This window comes from Pempheris klunzingeri, chromosome 4 (assembly GCF_042242105.1).
Source record: "Pempheris klunzingeri isolate RE-2024b chromosome 4, fPemKlu1.hap1, whole genome shotgun sequence".
Taxonomy (NCBI): domain Eukaryota; kingdom Metazoa; phylum Chordata; class Actinopteri; order Acropomatiformes; family Pempheridae; genus Pempheris; species Pempheris klunzingeri.
The window spans coordinates 17209892-17234622 of NC_092015.1; the positions used below are offsets into that span (position 1 = coordinate 17209892).

Below are 24731 nucleotides of genomic sequence, written 5' to 3' on the forward strand. Positions count from 1 at the left end.
ACCAAACAAGATCATCCATCCACTTTCTTCTCCTGTGCAGGCGTGAAAATGAGAGCCTATCCCAGCGGAAATACATCTTTGACAGTTGTTCAGTCCGTCACAGTGCTAAAGCTTACTTACAAAGTTATTTAAGTTTAATTTTGGAGTACATACATTTTTAGGCAAACAAATTACTAATAAACTTCCTTACTGTCACCATCATACAGAATAATCTGTACTATATCATCAGAAGGTCTGAAAACTGAAAAAGGCCAGTTTGATATTGCCAAACTGAGTCCAAAATTAGTTGAATTATATGTACAACTGTATAACTGACAAGACAATTTTCAAATGTAAACTAACATTTGCAACAACTAACTTTTGGCTATTAGGCAGCAAAAAGCATCAAATCATCCTGTGTGAAACGCAGCCAGAGCCCCAGCTGAGAGATGTCTGCTGTTTAGTGCTGAGCTGGTAGCTTACCGTCAGTCTTTGGCGCTGACAACTGTGGCCTTTGATGATTTGTGACTGCATACAAGCCACACAGCATGGCTGCTATTTGCTGGTGTTTAAGATCACCAGTGATGTAAAATATCAGCCTGCTTTCTAATGTTACGAGCGTACTAGTGGGTCAAACTGTACCTCCAGTAGAAATGGCATGGTGGCGAAAAGTATTTGCTTAACTTTCCGGCTGTGCATTTACATGTAAAGAGATTTCAGAGGCCTCCCGAAGATGGCAGACGTGCTAAATGTCAAACATTCTCCGAGTTGAAGCGAAATGATGCGAAGCATGCAGAGTTTACCTATAAATAGGTCATAGTTTGACACCATCAACGCACTTGTTAGTATTTTTTACACAGTGCAAACTTCAAAACTAAACAAAAGTGTTATTTCGGGGTTTCAAATTAAAGCCAGGCACCAGCTAGATCCTAAAATATTCTGTGAGCTCTGTGACTCATCAGGTTTTTTTCAGTTTTAATCGACACTTAGACAGTTACTCAGCTGGTTTTCCATCGGCCCATTGTATTATGAAAAGGAGCAGAGATTAGACTCGTTTGCAGAAATGTTGATCCTCTTGCCACGACGGCTTGTGAACAAAACCGTCACTTTCCTGCCAAGGATAGAAATGTTTGACACAGTCTTGAATCATGATCTGAGAATTACATAAAAAAGCCTAAAAGTGAGCTTGTTCCTTTGACAAGCTTTACAGTGAGAGACATTCTGACCGTCTGCTAGAGCAAATCCATATAAAACAGTTCAGTGGTTTCATTGTTCCTTTTCCCTTATGTGTGCATCTGGAGGACGTCCCTGTCTGTAGTTTCCACAGAGCCCCGTATGTCTCATAATTTGTTAGAGGGAAACAAAACTTCCGTGTTTGCTTGCAGACTGTTTGGTATTCAGAATTGTATTCGCTCCGGGTTCGTATATCTTGTGTCTTAATCACCAGCCGTATTAACCAATTCTCCGCTTTGTTGATTTCTTACTCTTCGGTTTATTTGGTTTTCTTTCATGCTTCGTTCGGTCCACTTCTGCTGCTCGGCTGCATTTGAATCCCTGAGTCACCCTGCTCATAAATCACGGCTGCACCGGGTGAAAGTGCAGCATATTCCTGGGAGTTACTGTCTGGACACAGAGAAGCTCAAAAGAGTTGTGTACTGTACTTCCACACATTCCTGCAGCTATATGAGAGCTGGTATTACAACAGTAGAACACTTTTCACTTCATTAGTACAGTTAATTATGCACCAGTGGCTATTTCCATAGTTTTCTGAAGTTATTTACTTCATTTCTGGATCTTTTTGGGCTGATCACATCCCAGGGCTCACACCTCATACGAGAGAGAACACCGCAGGGGAAAATGACTCTATTGAGGGATGATTTTCAAGTATTCTTTTGTCACTATCATGAATTAAATATTTTGTTTTAGCTAGATTGCGGGTGCTCATTACGCACTGCACATTCGAGATAAAAATTACTGCTGGCTATATGAAAGTTTAATTTGGTTCATCTAGCTAATTGCTGTGTGATTGATTATATAATTACACAATATTTGTTCCCTGGCTGTTATAGTCACATAATTACGGTTGTAATTCCCTAACCCGCCGTGGTGATGCGGAGTGTTTCACAGCTGCCGATCCGTGGAGAAGGATGTCGTTAAAGCTGTGTGTGTTGTGAGGCACATGGCCTGTGTTGTACTTGTATCTCTCCAGCCTCTGCAATATTTCCTGATATTCGTTCTGTTCCTCTGAGATTGCGCAGTGCAGTGAGATGCTCCAGTTTTCCTCTGTAGCCTTGAATTCTGCAAACAGGGAATGCTCGACAAATACATGCTCAGTCTGAAAAAGAAGATGGATTCAGATCAGACGCATCAATTTTTAAGCACATCCCTCATTAGTAAAACATGAAATATAAGACCCTTGTAGATGCATGAGGCTTCTGCTTATAGCCAGACTGCTGTGAGAGCAGAGCATTATCATAACCTGAAACTCTGGTGCTGAAAAGTTAGGATTCTCTGGTTTTCTTTGCCTGAACTGAGTTCTCAGTTAATGGATTCGCTGTTTTATATGAAATAGCATAATAACTGATAAAAATTCTACGTGTGTTAGCTGATGAAACTTGTTTTCTAGCTACTCAAGTTAGTACAGTTATTCAAAATGTCATCAGGTAAAGTACTCAAGCACTCACATAGCAAAAAATGTTATAACCTTTTGCATTTTGTGTCCATCTAAATCAGAACAAAATAACCTGCACACAAAACTGAGAGGTTTCTTTGCGCTCTCCGCAGCACTCGCCACCTACAGTTTTTAAACTCACCATTAAAAGAGCTGCAGGTGACCCATCTTTGTGTGGCATCACCTGCGAACCGTGTCCTTCCACTCAGTCAGGCATTTGGGCGTGAGCTCTCTCCCAAAGGCCAGCTGGACCAGCTGTACCTTCCCCGCACGGCACATGGCGTGTCAGTGAGGATACGCCTCAACCACTGAGAATGAATGTTCACTCTCTGCAGAGGACGCACCAAATGTTAATCCAAGACTCATGTAGCGGTCACTACACTTGGCATGACTTTCAGTGTTTTGTTCTACTTCCTCCAAGTGGGACCAGCGAGGATATTTGTGTGATCCATCTGTCTCTTGCAACATCTACATACATTTTAATACAGTATGTTCTTTATCTATGACAATGCATAAACGCATAAATTAATATTTTGGGTGAAAAATAGTGTGTCTTGGAAATTTCAACCTCATGACGGTGTGTTATGGAGCTAGAGTTTGAAAACCACTGCTGTTAGAGTGCAGATTATTTTATATTTAATCGTGATCAGTGGCAGTTAATGCATCAAAGTCTGCTTCAGCTGCAAATGTCTACATGTAAAGTGAAGTTCCTAAAGCCCGTCTCATGACATCTCCCCACCTCCGACTGTCCACACGGTAAAACCTCCTCTCATGTCTGGTCGTGATGCAATCTTTCTGCCAGTTAACACTTGTAACTGCAAGTTTTTCCCCATCATCCTTTGGAGTCAACTTAATAATGAGAGAAGCCACGTTTAACAAGAACGACAGACAATCTGCTCCCATCAGTGTCAAGAGCTATGGTCATTACCTCAAATGCAGTTGACAGTGAGTTGTTTACCTCCTTTTAGCCTCAGTGAGGACAGCAGCATGCAGTTAGCTTGCCTGAGACGTTCTTGTTCGGCTCTATTGTTGCAGATGTTGAGGCGACAGTTTAAAAGTTACCTGCCTACCATTCACTGCGCTTTACTGTGACACCACTGCATTACATTAAATGCACTGGTCCAGATAAAATGTTATTGCTAACCAATCTGTGTCCCTTCATCTCTGGAGGAACTTTTTATGAGGTGCATTTATCCTCCCTGCGCTCCTGCTGAGGTATTTTTCAGGTATGTGAGCAAGTGTTTTCATGAGAGAGTGATTAAGCAAATGCTCTCTGTATCTATTCTCCTTCCACAGCGGGGGGGTGTTATCACTCTGACTGACAGAGGCAAAATGGTGATAAACAGCCCAGATGAGGAAATAAGTGGATTATAAGATGGATCATCTCTCTGCAGCACGATGGGACTCTTTAGGCAAATATTGATACTGAGTGTGCAGGGAGCAGGTGTGGTGGGGGCGTGAAATCACACACACACACACGCAGAGTGTGTAGTACTGTGTGCTAATTGCGCTCACGTTTCCTAGCTACTGTATCCATGGCAACACATCTTGATCGTTACAAAGGAGCTGTTGAACAATTTCAAACTGCTGAGTGTCCATATCACACTCTCACCTTTTCCTGTGACAGTGTGTGTGTGTGTGTGTTTGCACATGTTCAGATGTTAGAGGGAGTGCCTTCTCCCTCTTTCACCTTAAATGTATAAAATCAAAAATATGAATGAATGAACGGGCTATAAGCTCCAAAGAAAGTAGCTGTGGAGTCAAGATCTCTCTTCCCATCCCAGTCATTTTCATAGTCCCTTAGTTTAAAACGCTGTTTTCTTCACATGCACAGTATTTCAGTACATAGTGCAGTATTTTAGTGTGCAGACTGAGTCATCACTACCAAAAACAAGTTGTGAACACATAACAGCACCTTTTAAACTGTGTCATGTTTTTATACATCCAGCACTAATGGAGCAACTTATAATTCATTTGGAGCTGTGTTTATTCCCACCTGACAAACACAAGTGCAGTTAGTTGCTAACTGTATCTGTCTGCTGTTTGGTGCTGAGCACGTTGTGTAGCTGGAAAATGAGCTCCAACTCAGTACAAAACTCCATAAAGCCAAGAGAACCTGCAGATTCAGGTGATGCCTCTCGGTAGGTTTGACGTTGTCATTTAAAAGCAGCTCATGTCTGTGGCCTGTAATAAAGCCCACCAATCACTTGATTGTGTTCATGTGCTGCGGTGGAGTGACTCTGGAGGAAAGCCTGATTGGAGGAGGTGGGATATTTTTGGTTGAACACTTTCAAAATCTAGCTACTCTTGCTAGTTTCTCCAATGTTACAGACCCTGCCTTTAATACATTGCTATATAATGCTCTGCTTGCATTGTGTAAATGCACCTTCTCTGTAGGGATTTGCTCCCATTTAGCCACAGGAGCATTGGTGAGGTCTAACACTGGTGTTGTTTATCCCAAAGGCGTTGGATGGGGTTGAGGTCAGGGCTGTGTGCAGGTCAGTCACGCTTTTCTACACATCAGTTTCCTCATGGATTGCGTTTGGATGGGGACATTGTCAGGCAACATATTGTATTCATCAAAATGGTGATGCAGCTTCCACTAAGTCACTGACCATATTTTAGCTTTGTCCTTGGCAGCTTCTTACACAGCGGAACATCCTCATAACTCCGGCCATTGATCTGTCTCCAGATTTCTTTGATGGATTACACTCTGCTCAGTCATGGTCAGGTTAAGCACAGCAACAACAGTTTGTAGAGAGACTAGTTGCTCTGAAGTAGATAAATCATTATATATATATGTATCTGCTTTGCATTTCCTCCCTGCGTCACCTTTTCTAATCACCATCCTCTTACTGAGGCTGAATTTATCACGTAAATCGTCTTCCAGCTGCAATATAGCTCAACCCACCAAGCGATGTAAAGGAGCTAGTAGGCAGTTTAGTAATGTTATCATTAAAAATTGTATATGCGTTATTATTGTACTTTAATTAATCTGTGTGGAGAAATTCTCTTTTTAAGCTCTCAGGGGTCAGAGGGCAGCTTCAGATCTGCTGAGCTGGATTTACTGTAAGACACTTCTGCCAGTTTTCCTATCTGAGCTTCTTATTAAAGGTTTGTGTTGTTAATTAAAGACTCTGTAGCCCAGCTGACCACTCTTTAGTGCTTTAAACACTTTAGTACAACAATGGAAAACATCATCTTACATCATTTTACAGATTATACACATAAAAAACATTTGTACCGCTTTATTTCATGGTATACGGTTTCCATGAGAGGAATAAGTCATAGACTTTGTCTTATCTAAACTTAAGGAAATATGTGTTGTTCTGCTTTCATATAGACACATTTTATGTCACATTTGACTCTCTAAATTATGCCATCAGGAATTCATTAACTGGAAGTATCAATCAATTGAAATAAATCTCATTTCCCCCTACCATTAAAACCAGATATTTACCATGTCTGAGGAAATTATAGACTTGTACAATAAAGTGTTATCAAAATGTTAATTATTGAGAATGTTTTCTAAAGTACAAAAAGCACTAAGCTTTCTAGTTGAGAGTTTTTTTACCCCACACTTATGTATGAAACTTAAAAAATAATGTGAAGCCCCCATCAATGAAGCTACAGCATATCGAATCTGTGTACAAACATTCCCTTTCCTGTCAAGGTGCCAGTCAAATCCTTCATAAAAACTTGACACCACATCGCCGTAACATCTTTGTTAATTGTTAGAAGATGTCAGATTATCAGGTGCGCTGATAAACAGCCTCCGGAAAAAACTTTGCTCAGTTTGCTTGGCCGATCTTGCGTGCTCAGCATTTGAGGTGCAGCTGAACTCAACAAAAGACTTTCAGCTGCAATTATGAAAAAGGGGCATCTCACGCTGGAACTCTCTGTAGGTGCAGTCTCACCAGGTTTAGTCAGCCATTTTTGTGCATGTAACTTACATTATTAATGTGTGGAAGATATAATATAGTGGTCATGTGTCTAGTTTACACTGCTAAATTAGATTATCCATTTGCTGAGGTTCAGCCATCCAGGCGAGGTTCATGTTGAAATCATGATGTAATCCTACAGATAAAACTCTGCTCACTCTCCTCTCTCTGGCTTCCTTTGGTGATTATATACTTCTATGCTTTGTTTTATTCCTTTCATCTCCTTAAATCCAGTCCAATTAAAACACAATGTGCAGAGATGCATATGAATGTGCTCATGTGCATCAGTGTGTCTCCCCACCTCTGTATGAAGAGCGTATCTGTGTGGGTGTGCGGGTGGCACGTCTGCGCTAACTTACTCATCCAGCCCCTCAACCAGATTACATTGATGTTGCCAACAGCTTAGCGTTGCTGTTTCCCTCCGTCTGGCTGTATTGATCCTCCCTCCTCAGGGTGGCCATACTAAATTAGCAAATGGATCACAGCACCTTGTGAAGCAATTAATGTGGCCCGGGAGGATCTCTTTCTTCTGCTTGTTGGCCCATGTGGGAATATAGATAAAGGGACTAATGTGGGTTATTATCAGTTGCTTAGAAGAAATTGATTCACATGGTTTGCCAGAGCCCGGGGCGTAGGAGCTATTTGGTGCTGGAGAGTATCGAGCAACGCCGTGCAGGAAAATAGGCCTAAATACATGGACGCGAGTGGTACCAAGCACCACAGAAAATGCAGCATAAACTAAATACTAACACCATCAAGTTATAAGTCTCGCCTGGATGGTAAACTGCGTTTTAAATGCTCAGAGTAAAATTGGGCAGAGCTTTGCTGTGGATTACGTGAGGTCAGCAAACTCAACACATTGAACCAATGGGAGTGATAAAAGTGCCGGTGATCGTGCCCTGTAAGAAAATCACATCACAGCATGAGAAAGGAAAAATGATGTGCTAATGTATGTTTTAAAAATGTGTTATCGGGATAAATGTGACACGTTTTGTGCTACAGGTTCTAGATCATTTTGTTCTGCTCTGTAATGAGTCCTGCTGTGTTCCTCCCCGTGCTTAGTTAGAGCACATTCTGTGCAGCCTGGATGGAGACTGCAAGGACGGAAGAGAAATCAGCAGTGACAGATTAAAAAGGTCACGAGCTGGACTCTGATGCTTCCTCTAACCCAGACAAGCCAACAATGTTGTTCTCTAAAGGTTGATAAAGTCAATCCCTGGTGCCGTTTGAGTGGAGATAAGAGCAGCAGACTGTGTAAGGTGGCCTGCTGGGACTGCTGTGTTTCAGAGCAGAGAGAAAGTTTGATAGAGGCATCGCAAGTAAAAACCTGAGAGAGATTAGCACTAATGAGCTGTGACTCGGCCGTGGAGAGAGCGGACTGTTAATGACGCTCTGTTGTTCTGCCTCTCACTGTTTCTTTCTCCCTTTTCCTCCCTCTATCTTTCTTTCTCTCTCTCTCTCTCACACACACACACATATGTACATCCACATGCACATACATATGCACTGTGGGATTTGGTACGAGCATCATTACCATCCTTCTGTTTACACTCTCCCCAGCCTTGGTTTCTGTTTTTCTCTGAGTTTTTATTGAAACTGTTATCTGAACACATTCAAATCAGACAGCTGGGGCTGCAGATACCTGTGAATGTTTCAGTGAATTTGCCAAAAAATAAGAGGCGGCAGGATTACAGACGTTCTTAAGCCTAAGAAGGCTCTGAAAGCCAAGCAAAAGGCAACATGGTGTCAGGCATTAAGCTGCCTAAGCAAGGCTTTGTCCCCTTTCACCTTCAGCATCCATACCAGAATGTTTTCCTCCAAATATGATCAATTATTGATGGGGGAAACCAGCATGAAGGAGGCTGTCAGAGTGCATTTTTTTCATTGCTGCATGGTGAGGAAAACCTTGTTTGGGGATAAAAAACAAGTATGTGCATGTGTGCAGGTGTGTGTGTGTGTGTGTGTGTGTGCGTGCATGCGTGTGTGTGTGTGTGTGTGCTTTCATACATATGTCTATGTGTGTGTGAAAGAGAGGGAAATTGGAGCAAGAAGGGGAGAAAAGCAACCCTGCAACAAATTATTAGGACTCAAGATGTAATAAAATAAAAGGGTGTACAAAAGGAAGCTGAGTCAGAGAGCCATAAAAGAAGTCGCTGAGTAACATAAGTGTGGCAAGTGATCACTGACAGTTTGGGCTGCTGATACACTTCCTTCCTCTTCACTGAGCCCTTTAAAATGAAGCTGAATCCCAGGTTGACATTTTGGGCTTCTATTGTCATAATTGACAAAAAGTGACAAAAAAAGGTAGATGACAGCAGTTGCAGCAATTAATGTTTTGTTCTCTCTCTCTGTCTTTCTCTCTTGACTCTTCCTATTTTTATTTATCATCTCTGTTATTTCAGTTTTTCACAGACCCGTGTGCCAGCAGCCCCTGTCTCCATGGAAACTGCAGCCGGAGTGACGGCGGGGAGGAGGGGGAGCCGGCCTACACCTGCGAGTGCACTGAAGGCTACGAGGGAGAAAGGTGCGATCAAATCCTACTGGACCTGCCGGCTGCCGAATGGGACCCCTCCACCCCCTCTGCTCCTGAACTGGCTACCCCGGTCGCCTCCACCACCACAGCCGCCACTCAGCCGCCAGAGCCAACCACCATCCCCTCCACCACAACACCAGCACCTCCCACCCTGCAGCCATGGCAACCCAAACCTGGCCAGAGGCTCCTGGTGGTGGCGTGGGAGGCAGACAGGGTGAGATAACTTCCACGCAGAATTTAAGCTCCTGTGAGTTTATCTTTGAAATGTGTAAAGAAAACACATGTGGTGGTGTTGGTGTGTGTGTGTGTGTTTCAGGTGACGGAGGGTCTGCACTGTGTGAGTCCTGAGCTGTGTGAGCTGACATCAGGAACTCTGACTCTATCTCTGGAGGTGCCTGAGGAGACAGCTGTAAAGTAAGAGTAACATTGTGTACCTTTTATGACTGACTGCTATCCTCTTATAGCAGGACAGGATTAATCAGCTCCAGAGCAAAGTTTAGCTGTGGGCCTCTAATGATGCCTAGTTTCTCCCACTCCCTTTGCTTTGTATCTATCGTGTTGCCTTTAACTACTCATCAGTTGCATTTTCCACAGAAGACAACAGATGGGAGCTTCATTATATTTTGGCCAGTGACCCAGACAGCAACCATTATTATTACTGCTGAACACTGTCCTGCCAAGCTTGTGTAAATTTGATTAACTTCACTGAGGAACACAGCACAATCATACTATCAAAACACAGGTATTAAAAGTAGAATTTGACCACAGGGCCTGTCCCCTATCATTTGAGTCTATTTTGTGTTTCAGTAGCACATGTGCATTTAATCTACTTAATACAAACTGGACTGACAGTGGTACAAAGTAGTAAAAGTACATTTGCTCCAGCTGAAGTGAAATTTTGATGTAGTTGCACTTTACTTGAGTATTTCCATTCTGTGCTACTTTATGCTTCTGCTCCACTACAATTGAGATGTGAATTCTGTGCTTTTTACTCCACTACTTTTTTTTTTTGATAACTTCAACCTGAAAAGTGCACTCAGCAGATTGCAAATCTCCTCCAGGCGATCTCTGCCACGGCTAAGCCCACCATCTTATGGGGTAACAGACTTTGACATGACACCTTCTCCCTTACAGTCAAGACGTTGGTGAAGATAACAGAAACACAACTTATCAGGAATGGAATTAATCTGCAGATGCTCTGGCTCAAAACGAGACCAAACTTTTCTACGAATGACCAATTTTGAGCCAAGTCGAAGTACAAAACGCAACTGACTTCAGCCTCGTCGAATGCCTCTTGCTCTGTGACGTCAAACTGAATCAGTTGTTGTTCACTTGCGACCCGGTTAAGAGGAGTGAGGAGTCAGCAGTCAACGCCTGCATAAAAAAGTTTTCCCAACATTGCGAATCACAGCAACCACAAGAGATCGTTCAGCATAAAGGCATAAATGCGCACAAAAAATATTATTCTGATCAGTCCAGTAGGTTACGGGATTAGCTGCGGACAGACAGACGTACGCACACAACCAAATGCATGAACCCCTCCAGGCTTACGTCTAATGGAGATAATAATTACTTCATTTGATAATGTAAAATATGAATCAACAAATAGAATATGATGTCTTCCATTATATTATATTGTAAGTCAAGATAGGGTGAGAATTCACATGAATGCATCAATAATTATGATCCATTATGCATTATTTACTTTTACTTTTGATACTTAAAGTATATTTTGACATTAATACATTTGTGCTTGCACTTTCTCACAGGACTGAGGTATTGTCACTTTTACTTAAAATATCTCAGTACTTCCTTCACCATTGATTCACTGCAGTAGATTCCACTGAAAAACAAAAAACAAAAAAAGGACGTAGGTGACAGGTGACAGCTGTGGACATGAGCATCAGTGTTATAGTGGTTTTCAGCTTGGTGTTTAAGTAGAGACACAAACTAGCAGAATCTAACCTAAAAACTTTCTTAATCCACCCTGCTCTTTGGATTTTAATCAATATGAATAATAACAAAGTTGTAAATTGTCTGTATTTGTAAAGTCATTTTGACCACTCCAATCTAAGTTTGAGCAGACTGATATTTCATAGACATTCACACACTGAAGATACGCTTCAGGAGCAAGGTGAGGTGTCTTGTCCAAGGACACTTCAAGATGCGGACTTGGAGGAGCCGGGCATCGAACTGCCGAGCTAATGAGTGACGGACGACCCACCCTGCCTCTGATCCAAAGTCACCCCGTATACTGTACAGTATACTGTCTGCTTAATTACCACGAAGAAAAAGAGTCTACATTGCACAGCATTTTGTCTGCATACTTTCCATGTAGCGTGTTTTGCTGGCAACATAACACTTCTAGCTTTTCTAAAAGAATAACCTTCATTTGAATCTCCTCTTGACCCACCTCGGGGACATGAAACACTGTTTTACCTGTATTACACCACTCCAGGTGCATTCCTCTTTTCCAGAACATGTTTGCTCATAAACAGTATTACAATTGCTTGTAAATAAGAGTCAATGAATAATGCAGAAGCAGTGGTCAAAGTGAATGTTGGACGTCCTTGATGCTGCCCCTCATTATAGATGGTGGGCACGACTCTGAGCCCTGATCACGATCGCAGACCGGGAGCTGCGAGTTAATCAGCTGCTGCTGCTTTGTTTTCATTCTGTGTAATTACGCACGACACCTGAACGCACACCCAGACGCAGGCAGTGAAGGACACTTACATACATGCGCCACTTGGAAATGAAAAAGCAGTGATCCAAAAGTGACATCGATTTAGAGAGGCTGATAATAATGTAATAAAGCCCATGTATCCCAAAGGGGGTGAAGACAGTGAGCGAGGCTGTCATACCGCTGCAGATACTCTATGTGTGCAAACAATTACCAATACAAGCTTTTTATGCAAGAATATCAACAGCACTGATGCTGAGTATCACTCATGAGAGTATTAGATGTTTCAAATAATAGTCTGATTCATGCAATTACTTTGAAACAACGATTAATTAAGCTCATAATAACCAATTGGCCACTAAATTAGATTAAAGATGAAAAATTAGATGAAAATACCAACCAAATAAAAGTAAATGAAGCCTTCCACTTTTCTAACACGTTTAACAGATAGAGTGTCATTTTAAATAACTATCCGTCGATTTCAGCTTTAAGTAGCAGTAGTTCGTTCCCCAGATACCTGAGCTCCTCATGTTGTCCCTCAGGCTGAGCCCAGACACCCTGCAGAAGAAAACCCATTTTAGGTGCTGGCAGCCTGTCCTTCGTCTTATTATTTCGGTCACCGCTCGTAGCCTCGCCTTCAGGCTCAGCTCCCTCCTCACCGCTACATTCTGGGACATTTTGTTGATCCACCTGTGATGCTCCAACTTGGCCTCCCTCATGAATGTGACCTAAAACATATCCATCTGTATCCTGAAGTGAGCCCAGCAGGCTTTTTCTGAAAGAAGTAAGGAGCAATGTCAAGTTTTCTCTTTTGTGAATCTAAATGGCCACTTTTTAAAAACTTCTTGAATACTGGCTTTTGCTCAACAGTCACTGAATTACCATTTTATCTCTTGTATACAGGCATGTGTGGCAAGTTTGGTGGCTGGTTTTTCATTTTCCAGTCACATATCAAACAGCGCGTTGTGGTTGTATTCTCACTTTTTTTGTTTTTCATTCTCTTTTTCCCTGTACAGCTCTTTCAGCTGCGTCTCTTTGTATGAAAAGTACTGTAGAGGTAATAATGATAATCACTGGTGTTGTTAGTTATACAAGCAGTCATTAAAACCGATGCACAAAGTCAAGGGCTGAGAGGATGATCACTGATTTTATATTTGTTTTTGTTAATATGGGAATGATCATTTCAGGTGTAGGAGTGAGGTCAAAGAGGTGTTAAGAAGCATTTAGCCTCGTTAAAACTGTTCAGCGTCTCTCTTACAGCCCCGGTTGACAGATTTCACTCTGCCCGGCTGTCTCTCTTTCATGAGGACAGCTTTCAGAGAGGTAACTCAGCTCTGCTCCGGTGTTCGCCGACTCCGCAGCAGGCTGGCAGCTGTTGGAGCTCAGTGTCTCTGGCAGGAAAGAATAACAATACCATGTGGTTTGTTGGGGATGTTGACAGGATTACAGGATGGTTTGTTCTCTTGATGTTTGTTGGCATCAGACAGCTTAGCCTGAGTCACTCTTATATACCTAAGATTTTGATCCTTATTAGGCTCACTTAATTCTATTAGAATGTGTTATGGGCAGATCTATACTATCCCCTCCGTTCAGCCTTAACAATGACATATTGTCTATTATTACCTATATGTCAGCTATCCACCATTAGCCATAGTAGGGGACTCTTATTAGAAGTTTTGCCAAAGTAAATATAATTTCTGCAAAAACCTGTGGGTTGGCGCCAGAGGCAAGCTTATGTAGCACCCAGTACACAAAGGGTTCATCCCATTTGATCTGCCCGCTTGATTTTAATATGTCTGATTGCTTCTTCATGGCAGTGTATGGATGAGAAACCATCGGGTTCATTAGCACAAGGTTAAAAAGGCACAGCATCAACACAAAAAGAGTTTGAGTATCAAAGTATGAAGAGCCCATTCAAGCACTCTCCCTTTTCGAATTATCTCAGTCTTGGTTTTCAATGTTTTGTACAAATTGTCTGAGGTCCTGATGTTTGATAGCCCCCGACCACACTGGCTGTATTTCAGTGTTTCCACAGGAAACAGCATCACCCCCTCTGGCAGCCATTACTCTCACCAGACCTGAACATGTTGGAGAAACTAACAGGATGAGATGTCCTTTATTCATCAGTTTTATGTTCAAACAAAGTGTCAGAGAGGTCACCCAGAGAATGGGGGGATAAGTTATTAAGCTTCTTACTGTATTCCCTCTGAAATAAGGTTGAGAAGAAGTGCAGAGGTTCACATAGACGATTAGTTCGTTTATCTCATCTTTCATGCTGATTTTGTTGACATTTTAATACTGTCTATGAAATATTTCACGATGAATCAAGTGTTTACTTAATGTACAAAATATTGCAGTATGTGGATTGTTTTGTTTCTAATCATTTTTTTCCAATATATTTTATTTATTCTGGGATCAACCATTATCTAAATGATGAATATTTAAACCTGTAGTACAACAGCCGCAGCTGTGATCTGTCACCAGTGAAAAAGCTGCACTCTGTATAAACCAGTAGTTTGGGAGGAAACTGTGGACAAAGCCCACAGTAATCAGATTGTCTTCCTGATTCTCCTCCCCTCTCCCATTTTATCGCTAACTAGGGTGGTGGTAAATGCCAGTGGAGCTCCAGTGCTGTGGCGTGTGAATGAAGAGGGTTTCGTCCGCTCCTCCATTTTGAACGGCACTACCATGTGGTTCCTGCAGGCCCCTGACGGACTGGTGGTGCCAGACCACTCGCTGCCACTGGGACAGAACTACTTCCTCAGTAAGATGCTTTTACCCACACCTGCCACTTTTGCTCATTACTTGGGAGCATCATGTTGCATTTGAAACTGAATGTAACAAATGAGCCAAAATCCTCAGATAGTTCATGCAAAATGTGTCCACATTGACAATTGACATACTGACCAGTGCACAAATAAAATAATAAACACTCACACGAGTGCAAATATTGGATGCTAAATTGCAAACATAGATGTTTTTCAGATCTAACTGGTTTTTATCCAACTATTTGAATCCATAGAACAAGATCAAATTTACAAAGATGAGAAAATGTGTCATTTGAATTATGCTTTAATTATTAAAAAATTATTTTTATCGCATCATTTGTATCCTCGTTCAACCAACAACCATAGAGGAGCTAAATAGGAAATATGTTGAAATACCTCCAAATAGCTCATTTACCACTGAGCCAAAACATCTGAGGATTAATGAATTTGAATAAATTGTATTTACAGCGTTTATTCCTGACATGTCATTGGGGAGAAACGCATAATATTTGCATACATGAGTCAGCTTTTTATATTTGCATAGTGAAAAAAACAGATATTTATGCTGATATTCCATCTGTATTCTTTTTTTATACTGAGCTTCACACACACACACACACACACACACACACGCACACACACGCACAGATTTTGTGAAAGAGTGTACATTGGTGCCAAAACCTGGTGTGAGCTGCAGTGGGTGCTGGAAGGGGGGTAATTGGAGTCTGAGTCTTTGATTGAGGGGCCAGCTGACCTCTGTGTGTGCTCAACATACCTGATGCTGTATCACTACGCTGCCTGTCTGCTGACCTTGATATGTCTGCTAACTCTGTGGCAACACAGCCCCTGCTTCACATGAGAGAGAGAGAGAGAGAAAGAGAGAGAAAGAGAGAGAGAGGGAGGTGACATTGGGGAGTTAAATCAGAGGGGAGGAAGGATAATGGGGGTCGGGAGAAGAAGAGTCAGATAAGGAGGGAGAAAGACAGGAAAGAAGAGATGGCACACAGAAAGGGATTAGAGAAAAGGACGGAGGATGCAGAAGGAGGGAAGAGTGAAGGTCAAACTGCAGGAGGAAGATGAAGGCACATGTGAAGCGTCCGTAAGGAGGAAGGAGCTTTGCACCGTGACGTTGCATTTCCCTCTTCACACGTCACCATGTCTGATTGTTCGCAATGTGCTTTCACGATTTTGAGGAGCGGTGATTCTGCAGGTCCAACATTCGATGTCATTGGGCTGCCGATCATTTGGTCAGTGGTGACAGAGAAGCACAAGTTGTTTCATCAGCCCTCTGATTGGCCGAGGGAGCTTGCATCGTCACCGTCTCGTCATTGGTGGACTCGCAGCTCATTCGCTCGGCTCGGGCTCTAAAAAATAGCAGTTAATATTCACTATGGGGCTATTTTTATCCAAGTGCCCGTGTAGCTGTCAGCTTTGATGGAAGATATGATAAGAAATGTTCTGAACTTATAGACTCAGAGAGATGAGGCGGAGGGCTGCACACTCTATCTGACAATACAGTGAAAATCTGCCTGTATAATGACAGCCACAAGGGAGTTCACTGCAGTTTTTTAGGCAGCAAGGTGGCCTTTACGGGCAGGGAATCTTGTAAAATCGATCCGAAAACATTTGTCAAAAAGAGTCAACAGCCATGCTTAGGCTGACATTGGCTAAATGCTAACACTAACATGCTGATGCTTGTTGTTGCATGCTGAGGGCAATGGTGATACTTTTAGTTTAGCAGGTATTTAGTCATAAACTAAATGGATGGCTAAATGTCAATAGGCGATAGGGGAAAAGTGAAGGGATCACTAAAGTCATAAGGATTCATCCTCAGAAGACCATGAACTATCTATCCAATAGATTTTGATTGATTTGATTTGATCATTTGATCGTTCATAGAGACACTCAGCCATCATGGGTAAATATAGCTGCCTTGTTACATATTATGCTAATAACCCCTCCATCATTAAGTCAGATCTTCTCTCCAAAGACCCGGGGATCATGTACTTAATTATGCCTGCTATCGCTACATTAATAGTTTATAAGGCCCCCATCTCTTCTGTGGCAGGTGTGTTGCGTGTAGGCACCCCCACAGCCCCAGAGGTCACCCTGCGTCTCAACCTGACGGTGAAGGCCAGCAGCTGCGTGGAGCCCGGCAGCAGCTTCAGCGACCCTCAGTGCTCCGGGAAAGGCAAATGTATCACACAGCCCTCTGAGGTGAGAAATAACGGACGTAAAATCATCACAGCAGGGGATGTTTCCTCTTATCAAGACGACTATTGAGCTTTAGTATGAAGAAAAATTTGATTTTATACCAGAATAGGAAATCTAAACAGGAACGGAGGCAGCCAGACCTTCATTCAGCCATGTTTCTTTTTGCTGTTAAAATCATAGTTCCAGCAGTCACTTACTTCACATCTGACTACCAAAACAACTGTGCAACTGCATATAAGCCGAAGCAAACTTTCCATAGTATTATAATTCCACATTATCACTGCAGCTGCATCATTGTGCCCAGCGATGGTACCGCCTTTTGATCATTATTCACAAATGTGTAGCAGAATAAAAACAACCTCTCTCTGGGTTTCACTTAGCGGAGCACAGAAAACAAAACAACAAAAGACAGAATATGCAATGGCACAAATAATAGCGGTGCCATGAGATCAAAAGCTAGTTATGTATTCTAATTGTTGGGATTTATAGTTTCATTCATTATCTGTTGTTGATAGTCAAAAATGCAAAAGCTGACAGCGTAGCAGCCCCCTTGAAGACAAAGGAAAAAAACATGGTGTAGTAGAAGGAAGCACTTGAGACTCGTTAGTCCCCTCTACATCCATGCACTTCTCTCTTTAAAGTCAGTTTGTCATTACCTCCCCCCTCGCTGTTTCAGAAAATATAAAAGGTGTCACCCCTGCTTGTTAGAGCAGTGCTATGTTACTGAATTATTTTACAATCTCACCGCTTTTCCACCGCTGTCTCCCATTGTTTCACCTCTGTCCCACATTGATTTGACGTGTGAAGTTTGTGTTCTTGTGTTTTCACAGAGCACTTTCTTCTGCGAGTGTCAGGACGGCTACACCGGGATCTTCTGCGAGGAATTTGACGCCTGCCACCACAGACCCTGTCGCAACAACGGCACCTGCACAGACGTTAGACAGGGGGGCGAAGGGCGCAACTTCACATGCACCTGTCCCCCAGGTGTGTGTGTGTGTGTGTGTGTGTGTGTGAGACCGTGTGTGCATTATGACTCTCTGTCTAGATGTATTTATTTCAGGGTTGTTTGTCGTGAAGGTCCAGCGGAGCCTTGGCCTTGGTTGGCTCTTAGTTGGTTTGATTACAGTTATGCAGATGTAAAAACTGAATCTCAATCTCTTTGTTTTTAGAAAATGTTCAAGTAAGAACGCAGGGACAGGCAGTGTGTTGAATGTTTGATCTTGTCAGATTTATTTTAGGACAGAGACTTGAAGCCTCTGGTTGGAAGGTAAATGTCAGAGGTGACCACTGATTGCCTGTCACTCTCTATTAGGGAATTGTGCTAACAAGCCCTGTGTGTGCAGTTGATGAGAAGCAGCTTTGTCATATTTAGTTGAATTTAGGTGTCTCAAATCAGCACGTTGTTTGGACACTGATGATTTATCTACTTATTTATTATCTCTGTATTTCTCTATTAGAATCCCCATTAACTCGTACCATGGCTGCTGCTGCTCTTTCTGGCTTTCACAAACACTTTAGTCTAATAATCAAATGAATCAAGTAGTCTGATTATAAACTGTTGCTTTCTTAAACTGAATTGGGCAGTAACAGATTACATGTTATCCAGATTATGTAATAAGATTACAGAAGATTACTATAATCAGACCAGATTACTTTTTTTTGACTACTTAATTACATTTTTGATTATATGTTTAAAATATGGAAATAATAATAAAATATAATTATGAACCTTCTTTTAATGATAATCTCTCCTGTTAACTCATGAAAAGTGTGTCTGTCACATGGAGTTTCTCAGACAAGTGCTCCTCTTGGCAATTTCGCCGTCTCTTTCACAAATTTACACAAAAGAAAAAAAAGTGCCCACAGCCCTCATGTCATACAAAACACACAGAGCACCCGTAGTTTGTGCCAGTCCTGTTTTCATAAGGCTACTTTGATTTAACCAGCTGTACATGCTGAAAACATTTTGAGATGTTTAAGGAGGAAAAATAGAATATCTGTGGAAGTTGTGGAATTTTTTGTGTGGCTGTATCCATGTTTAAGGTGCAATATCAAATTTAATCCAAACATTTTCAGATTAGATTACATCTTCTTTGTAATCTAATGAGGAACAGCCATGTGATTTGTATTCACTAACTGACTACAAAGTAATCTGATCCAACCTTATTCTCAGGTTATGAAGGGGAGCGCTGCCAGTCACTGGTTGACCACTGCCTCGCTCAGCCCTGCAAGAATGGAGCCACTTGCTTCAGCAGCCTGGCCGGACCTAGGTGCTACTGTCCCGAGGGTAGGAACCTAATCGCTGCACATTGAGACTAATCTGTGTTTGAGGGATGGTGTGTGGTGATGGGAGTGCCAGAAATAAATATGTTGTGTGTGTTTAGAGCAGAGATGAGAGCACAGTATTATAATTTAAAAATGCGCAGGCAAGAAATCAATTTGTATGTTACACTCTGGTGTTTGCGTGTCTTTGTGAAAAAAGAGAGGCTGAAATAGACTGAAATAAGTGTGTTCAACCTGCTGATGTTTGTGTATTTTTCAGCTGTCTGATTCCATTTGTCATACACTCCGTGTCTGCTGGGCGTTAAACAGTATCTGTGCCACTGAGATGCCTAATTTAAACCTTCCTCCTCTAGTCTAATTAGTCTTCATAGCCTCAGCGACCTGCATCAGCCTCTCTGGGGAAATCTGTGACCGCAAAACTTCTGCCAAAACAGCATTTTTCAACAAGAGCACACTAGTTTGCGATTAATGTACATCATGTACCAACAAAAGTGTATACAGACTGCGTATGTACATGCAGACGCATAGAGAAAACAGGGAAAACATTAGGTAGCAATGGACTTCACCGCATAAATAAAGAAACAGCAGATGTACGTAAGACCTGGCAGGAAGGCTCTTTCATTGTTGCAGGTACAGCTCCCTGCAGTCAGTTCATTCACAACCTGGAGGAGGCCTCACTCACACTGCAACACCTGACTGTATTGTTAATCTGCAGCTGCCTAAAAACAACAAGGAATGAATTCATAATCCACCACTTGTGTATTTATTCTCAAAAAATGAGAGAAACCGCTGCGAGAGCATTGGTGAGAACCGTGCCAGCACCTCTTAATTAGTGCGAGGACATTTTGTCGAGAGAGCGCTCATAAAAATTTCATGGGTTTATTAGATAATTGTGTGTCTGAGGGAACTTTGACTTTTGGACAAATTAGCGCACTGCGTGTTTATTCACAGGTAGCAGCAGAGTAAAACAGTTCAAGTCCACAAGTCCAAGCTCTTCATTGTCATGTACACAACAGTCATTGGCCATGAATTATGAGATTTCAGGCTCTGATGATCTCTCATATATGTATAAAGAAATATGTTTCAAGAAAAATGACATTAGAAACTAAAATATAAATTATTACAGCAACTAAAATATAGGAATATGATATAGAATAAAACATATAATACAGCATAAAGTAAACTGTAATACTGTTGTAGATGAGTTAGTAATAGTATAAACTGTAATGTAAACACATTGCACAGTAATGTAGTGAATGTATATACATGATGAGAACAGGTACACATATAGATACACTCTGTGATGGATAAACATACACTGTGATGGATACAAAGATTATGAACAGACAGAAAAATAAAGATTTATAGTGAGAAGTAAACTGGTTGTAATCAGGACCTACAAGAACCTGCATAAAGTACTTAAGGGTAAATTGACATCCATGCATCAGTAAAGAAACACAGAGCCCAAGAGTTCAGGTCTTTGCCTTAATCAGTATGTCTTTTTCTCTCATAATTGTTAATAGCTTCAATAAGAAAACATGTCAAACTTTGCAGTCTCATGATCCATTAAATCACAGGCCTTGTTCACGTTTTGAGACATTTTGACATGTCACAGTAGGAAAAGCACAGGTTGTAAATAACAAAGTTAATGATGGCTGTTAACTAACTAACTAACTAAAACAAATGAGTAAAGTTAATGCTTTACTGAGTAAAGTTGATGCATTTCATGTCGGATGTGCAGGGATACCTCAGAAAAAAGAAGAGGTCTGACAAAACAAGCTGAAAAAGAGAAGGATGTCTCAGTATAGCACACGCTGTTCAACAAGGGATGAATCAATAACTGAATCAGAATGCTGAACAGCACTCACACACTCCTGCAGGAAAACACACGCAGCATAAACGAGCATCCTCCTTTTCATAAATCTGTTCACTCAGTGCATCGTGCGGACTCAGGGGACATGTTAGGGTTAGGATGAGGTTGAGTTTTATGGTCCCGCTAAATGACAGCACGGTGTCATTTGTCTGTTGTAACATGAAAATCAGATAAAAAAAACCTGTTTATGGTTAAGGTTGGGGTAGGACTCCAAGGAAAAAGTCATTTGAATGACAACAACCATTCTGCATGCGTGTGTGTGTGTGTTTGACAAGAACGGTGAGATGAAGGGAGATGTGCGTCCATACTAATGAAAATTTCAGGGGAAGATAATTTAAATGTCTGTTTGAATACGTGGGCCACGGGCGAACAATCAAAAGCAGGGGAGATGTTTTTCCTCCAGAGTGAAGTTTTTTAACATGAAAAATGTAGGTGTCCTTTACAGTGATTTTAAATTCTTCAGAATAAGAGAACATTCATCTTGTAACAAAAAGGATTTCATTAAAACTCTAAGTCCAAGAATGCAGTACGTATCCTTTGTGTAAAACCTTTCAGTGTGTAGAACTGGCAGATATGACAATAGGAGAGAGGAGAATGGAAATTTTGTAAAAAAAAAAAAAAGACCTATTGTTTGCTGTTGTTCCTCTTACATTCAATTCCCTCAGGATCCCGTCCTTGTCTCTTCGTCTGGGGCAGCAGTCAAAAGTTATTTTCCTTCTTTTTTCTCATTTCCCTCAAGAACAGAAAAGAATTGAAGGCTTTATAGTAAAATAATAAATAGGACTCCATTTGCACAGTGGTGACCTCCATAGTTAAAGAAATGTAAGCACACTCTAACGGCCAGCGGACAGATTCCCATTTTTGCATGCAGCTTAACCAGGATGGACCCTCCCACCCCCATAAATCACCTCCAGGTTTTCTCGCAATGTTCCTGTGCAGCCGTGAGCAATAAACAAAATGATGGATGGCATGACAACTGCAGCAGATGTCATCAGACGTGTATGAACTCTGTCACCACTGGGCCAACTGTGAGAGGAAAAACCACATTTTTATTTTCTACATCATGAGGGATTCAATGATACTCAAAGAGAGCCACTCTACAGGACTAGAAGGAAACATTACATCACTCCTGTTTGTTTCCCTGCCAGCAGCATATCTCAAAATCCAACTTTTTTCCAGGTAGAACTTCAGCCAAGTAAAAACTAAACAGATTAATGTGGTGTTTGGGGTATTTGCCCACTTATTGGTTTTAACCCATGATTCTGAACAATGGAAGTGATAGAGTTAAAGTTGCATTAATACTTGTTCATCATTGATACTGTGTGTGGCCAACATCCAAAAAAAAGCCTTTTTTTATACACCTAGTCGTCGCTAATAGCTAGCTAATTTGGACCAGGCTATTTCCAGGAACAAAAGCGCTCACTCTGAAAGTTACATTATTGATGCATGAAATGCTTCAGTTGGCTGCAGTGTAAGCTCTCCGGCCACTCTTCCTTCATCTGTTCTTTAATGTGCTGTAGCAAACCTTGGAGAGAGAGCCCGTACCCAGCATGCTTTTCGGCAGTGTAACACTTAACCCTTACATACTGTTCATATTTTATGCCTTCACAGCATGGTCCAAGAATTCCCTCATAGTAAGTGTCTATACCAAACTTTGAACTACAGATCTATTTAGAATGTCTAAATAGCCTATGCACACCAAGTCTTCCTGCCATGACACTGAAATGGCAGCTCAGGTACCTTTATAATGTTATGAAACGGGTCAAATTTGACCCAAGCAGTATGTGAGGGTTAATAGGGGTCCTCTCTCCATATGCCACAATGTTTGCACTTAAATAAATAAATTAATAAATATGTCCCATTGATCTAAAGAACTCACACTTACGACTGGAGAGTGTGAAGGTGTTTGAAGGTCAGATACATACAGACAGACAGACTCCTTCTATTTTAGTGAGACAATGGATGTAATTACTAAAAGGAGAAGTGGAGTAAAACACATAAAAACCCACATTGCTCAGGAGGACTCCCTTTAATAAATTCATATGTACTATTTAAAGCTCTTTTGATGTTTCTCTGTGGGAAGTTATCTTTAGCAGAACTCAATGCTGCGCATATTTACAACTTGGCAATAATGGCAATGGAAATGACACAAACGATTGTAGAATTAGGGATTTATGAATGTCTGTACTCCTTGACTGGCTTCCAGTTTTTACTCCTATGCTCTCAGTTCAGGGTAAAGTGATGATGAAGTCAAATCTGTATGAATACCATTAATAATAAGACTTTCATGAATGTGCTCAAGTAAATTTTCCACTCTGACTCCTCAACAAAGACTACAGCGCTCATATCAACTTTCTTCCACACGCACACGCACACACACACACACACACTTCTTACACACTGACAGAAGAAAAAGTGTGAGTGTCAGTACTTTGACTGCCTCCAGTCAGAACTGGCAGGGCGGGGGAGTGAGTGGGCTAGCTAAATTTAAACTGTGAACTGCTTTTAATGTTGGCAGGTTTGAATGCCAGCAGCAGGAATGAACAGACTCCTCTCTGTCAGCCAGGTCTCAAGTCACAATGTGTGTGTGTGTGTGTGTGTATGTGTGTGTGTGTGTGTGTGTGTGTGTGCGCATGCATCTGTATCTAGAGAGATGTAAAGACAAATAAAGTTGAAATAGAGAAAGACAGACTCAAAACGTGGAAATCCTCTAAAATAACTTCTAAGGCTAAAAACAGAGGAAAGCGTGACAGAACAAATATAAATCAAAAAATTAAATGTATGCAGGAGTGTATGTAAGTGTGTGCGTGGGCTAGCATCTGTGTGTCGGCAAGCATGTACAACACAGAGGGGGAAAAGGGAGAGGAGATGAGGGAGTTTGGAAGGAGGCAGAGGAGTGAGAAAGGAAAGGATGAAGCAGTCGGAGGCAGTGGACACCGGGAGAAAGAGAAGGGTGAGATTTCCACCTGACTGCTGCATTTCACTCTTGTCTCTCTGCTGTGCTGAGTGATAAATGTCCCCCTCACACGCTCACATATAGTCTTGCAGATCAATGGATGCTTCCTAGAGATCTCTTCATTAGCTCAATGGAGTGTGCACTCCTGTGTAGTCAGCACGGGGATTTACTACACTGTTACTGTAAATCAGAGGACACACACACACACACACACACACACACACACTTAGAGGAGCCTAGCTCTGCAGTACAATGGCAGTTCTCATGGGAGGTGAAGACAGAGGAGGAGGAGGAGGAGTAGTGGTGAAGAAAAGAGAGAGGGAGTTATTTTTAGATGAGGAGGAAAGGAGAAAGCAGCAGAGGCTCCCAGGCTAATGAGGGGAGGTGAAGACGAAACCAGTGGCTTCAACACATAACCAGTCACCCACAAAGAGAAATGGAGTGCACGGGTCTGCACAAAGCACACCCCCACACGCAAACCCAGATGGGCGAAAAGCATGAGAGAAATACAACCACGCTCCTTCACAGATAGCGGCGTAACACAATAGTTAGACATTCCTGTCAACAGTAACAATTCATTCCTTGTTAAGCTTCCTGCTTTGGTCTCTAACAACGAGGAGGACGAGATAAAAGAAGGAACACTTAAATTGCTCTGGGGGGTGATTTTTGGTGGTGGATGATGACAGTTTTGTGCAAGCTTGTTTAATGCACTTGTTATTTTTCTGTTTACATTACATAAGATATTGTTTTGAGTCTCCAGAGAATTTTTTTTCTGGTCCGGGAAAAACGTATAATCTCATCTTGTGGTCAAATGCACTTCTAATGACCTG

The 24731-nt window shown here is 41.7% G+C and overlaps 1 protein-coding gene across 1 annotated transcript in view; it reads left to right on the forward strand.

The window, feature by feature from the left end:
- Nucleotides 1-24731, forward strand: part of dner (delta/notch-like EGF repeat containing) — a 48178-nt gene that overhangs the window by 15489 nt on the left and 7958 nt on the right. Inside the window, exons 2-7 of the mRNA XM_070829768.1 lie at nucleotides 8994-9338; nucleotides 9441-9538; nucleotides 14408-14571; nucleotides 16644-16792; nucleotides 17620-17773; nucleotides 18963-19076. Coding sequence (XP_070685869.1) covers nucleotides 8994-9338; nucleotides 9441-9538; nucleotides 14408-14571; nucleotides 16644-16792; nucleotides 17620-17773; nucleotides 18963-19076 — 1024 coding nt within the window. The remainder of the gene's footprint in view (nucleotides 1-8993; nucleotides 9339-9440; nucleotides 9539-14407; nucleotides 14572-16643; nucleotides 16793-17619; nucleotides 17774-18962; nucleotides 19077-24731) is intronic.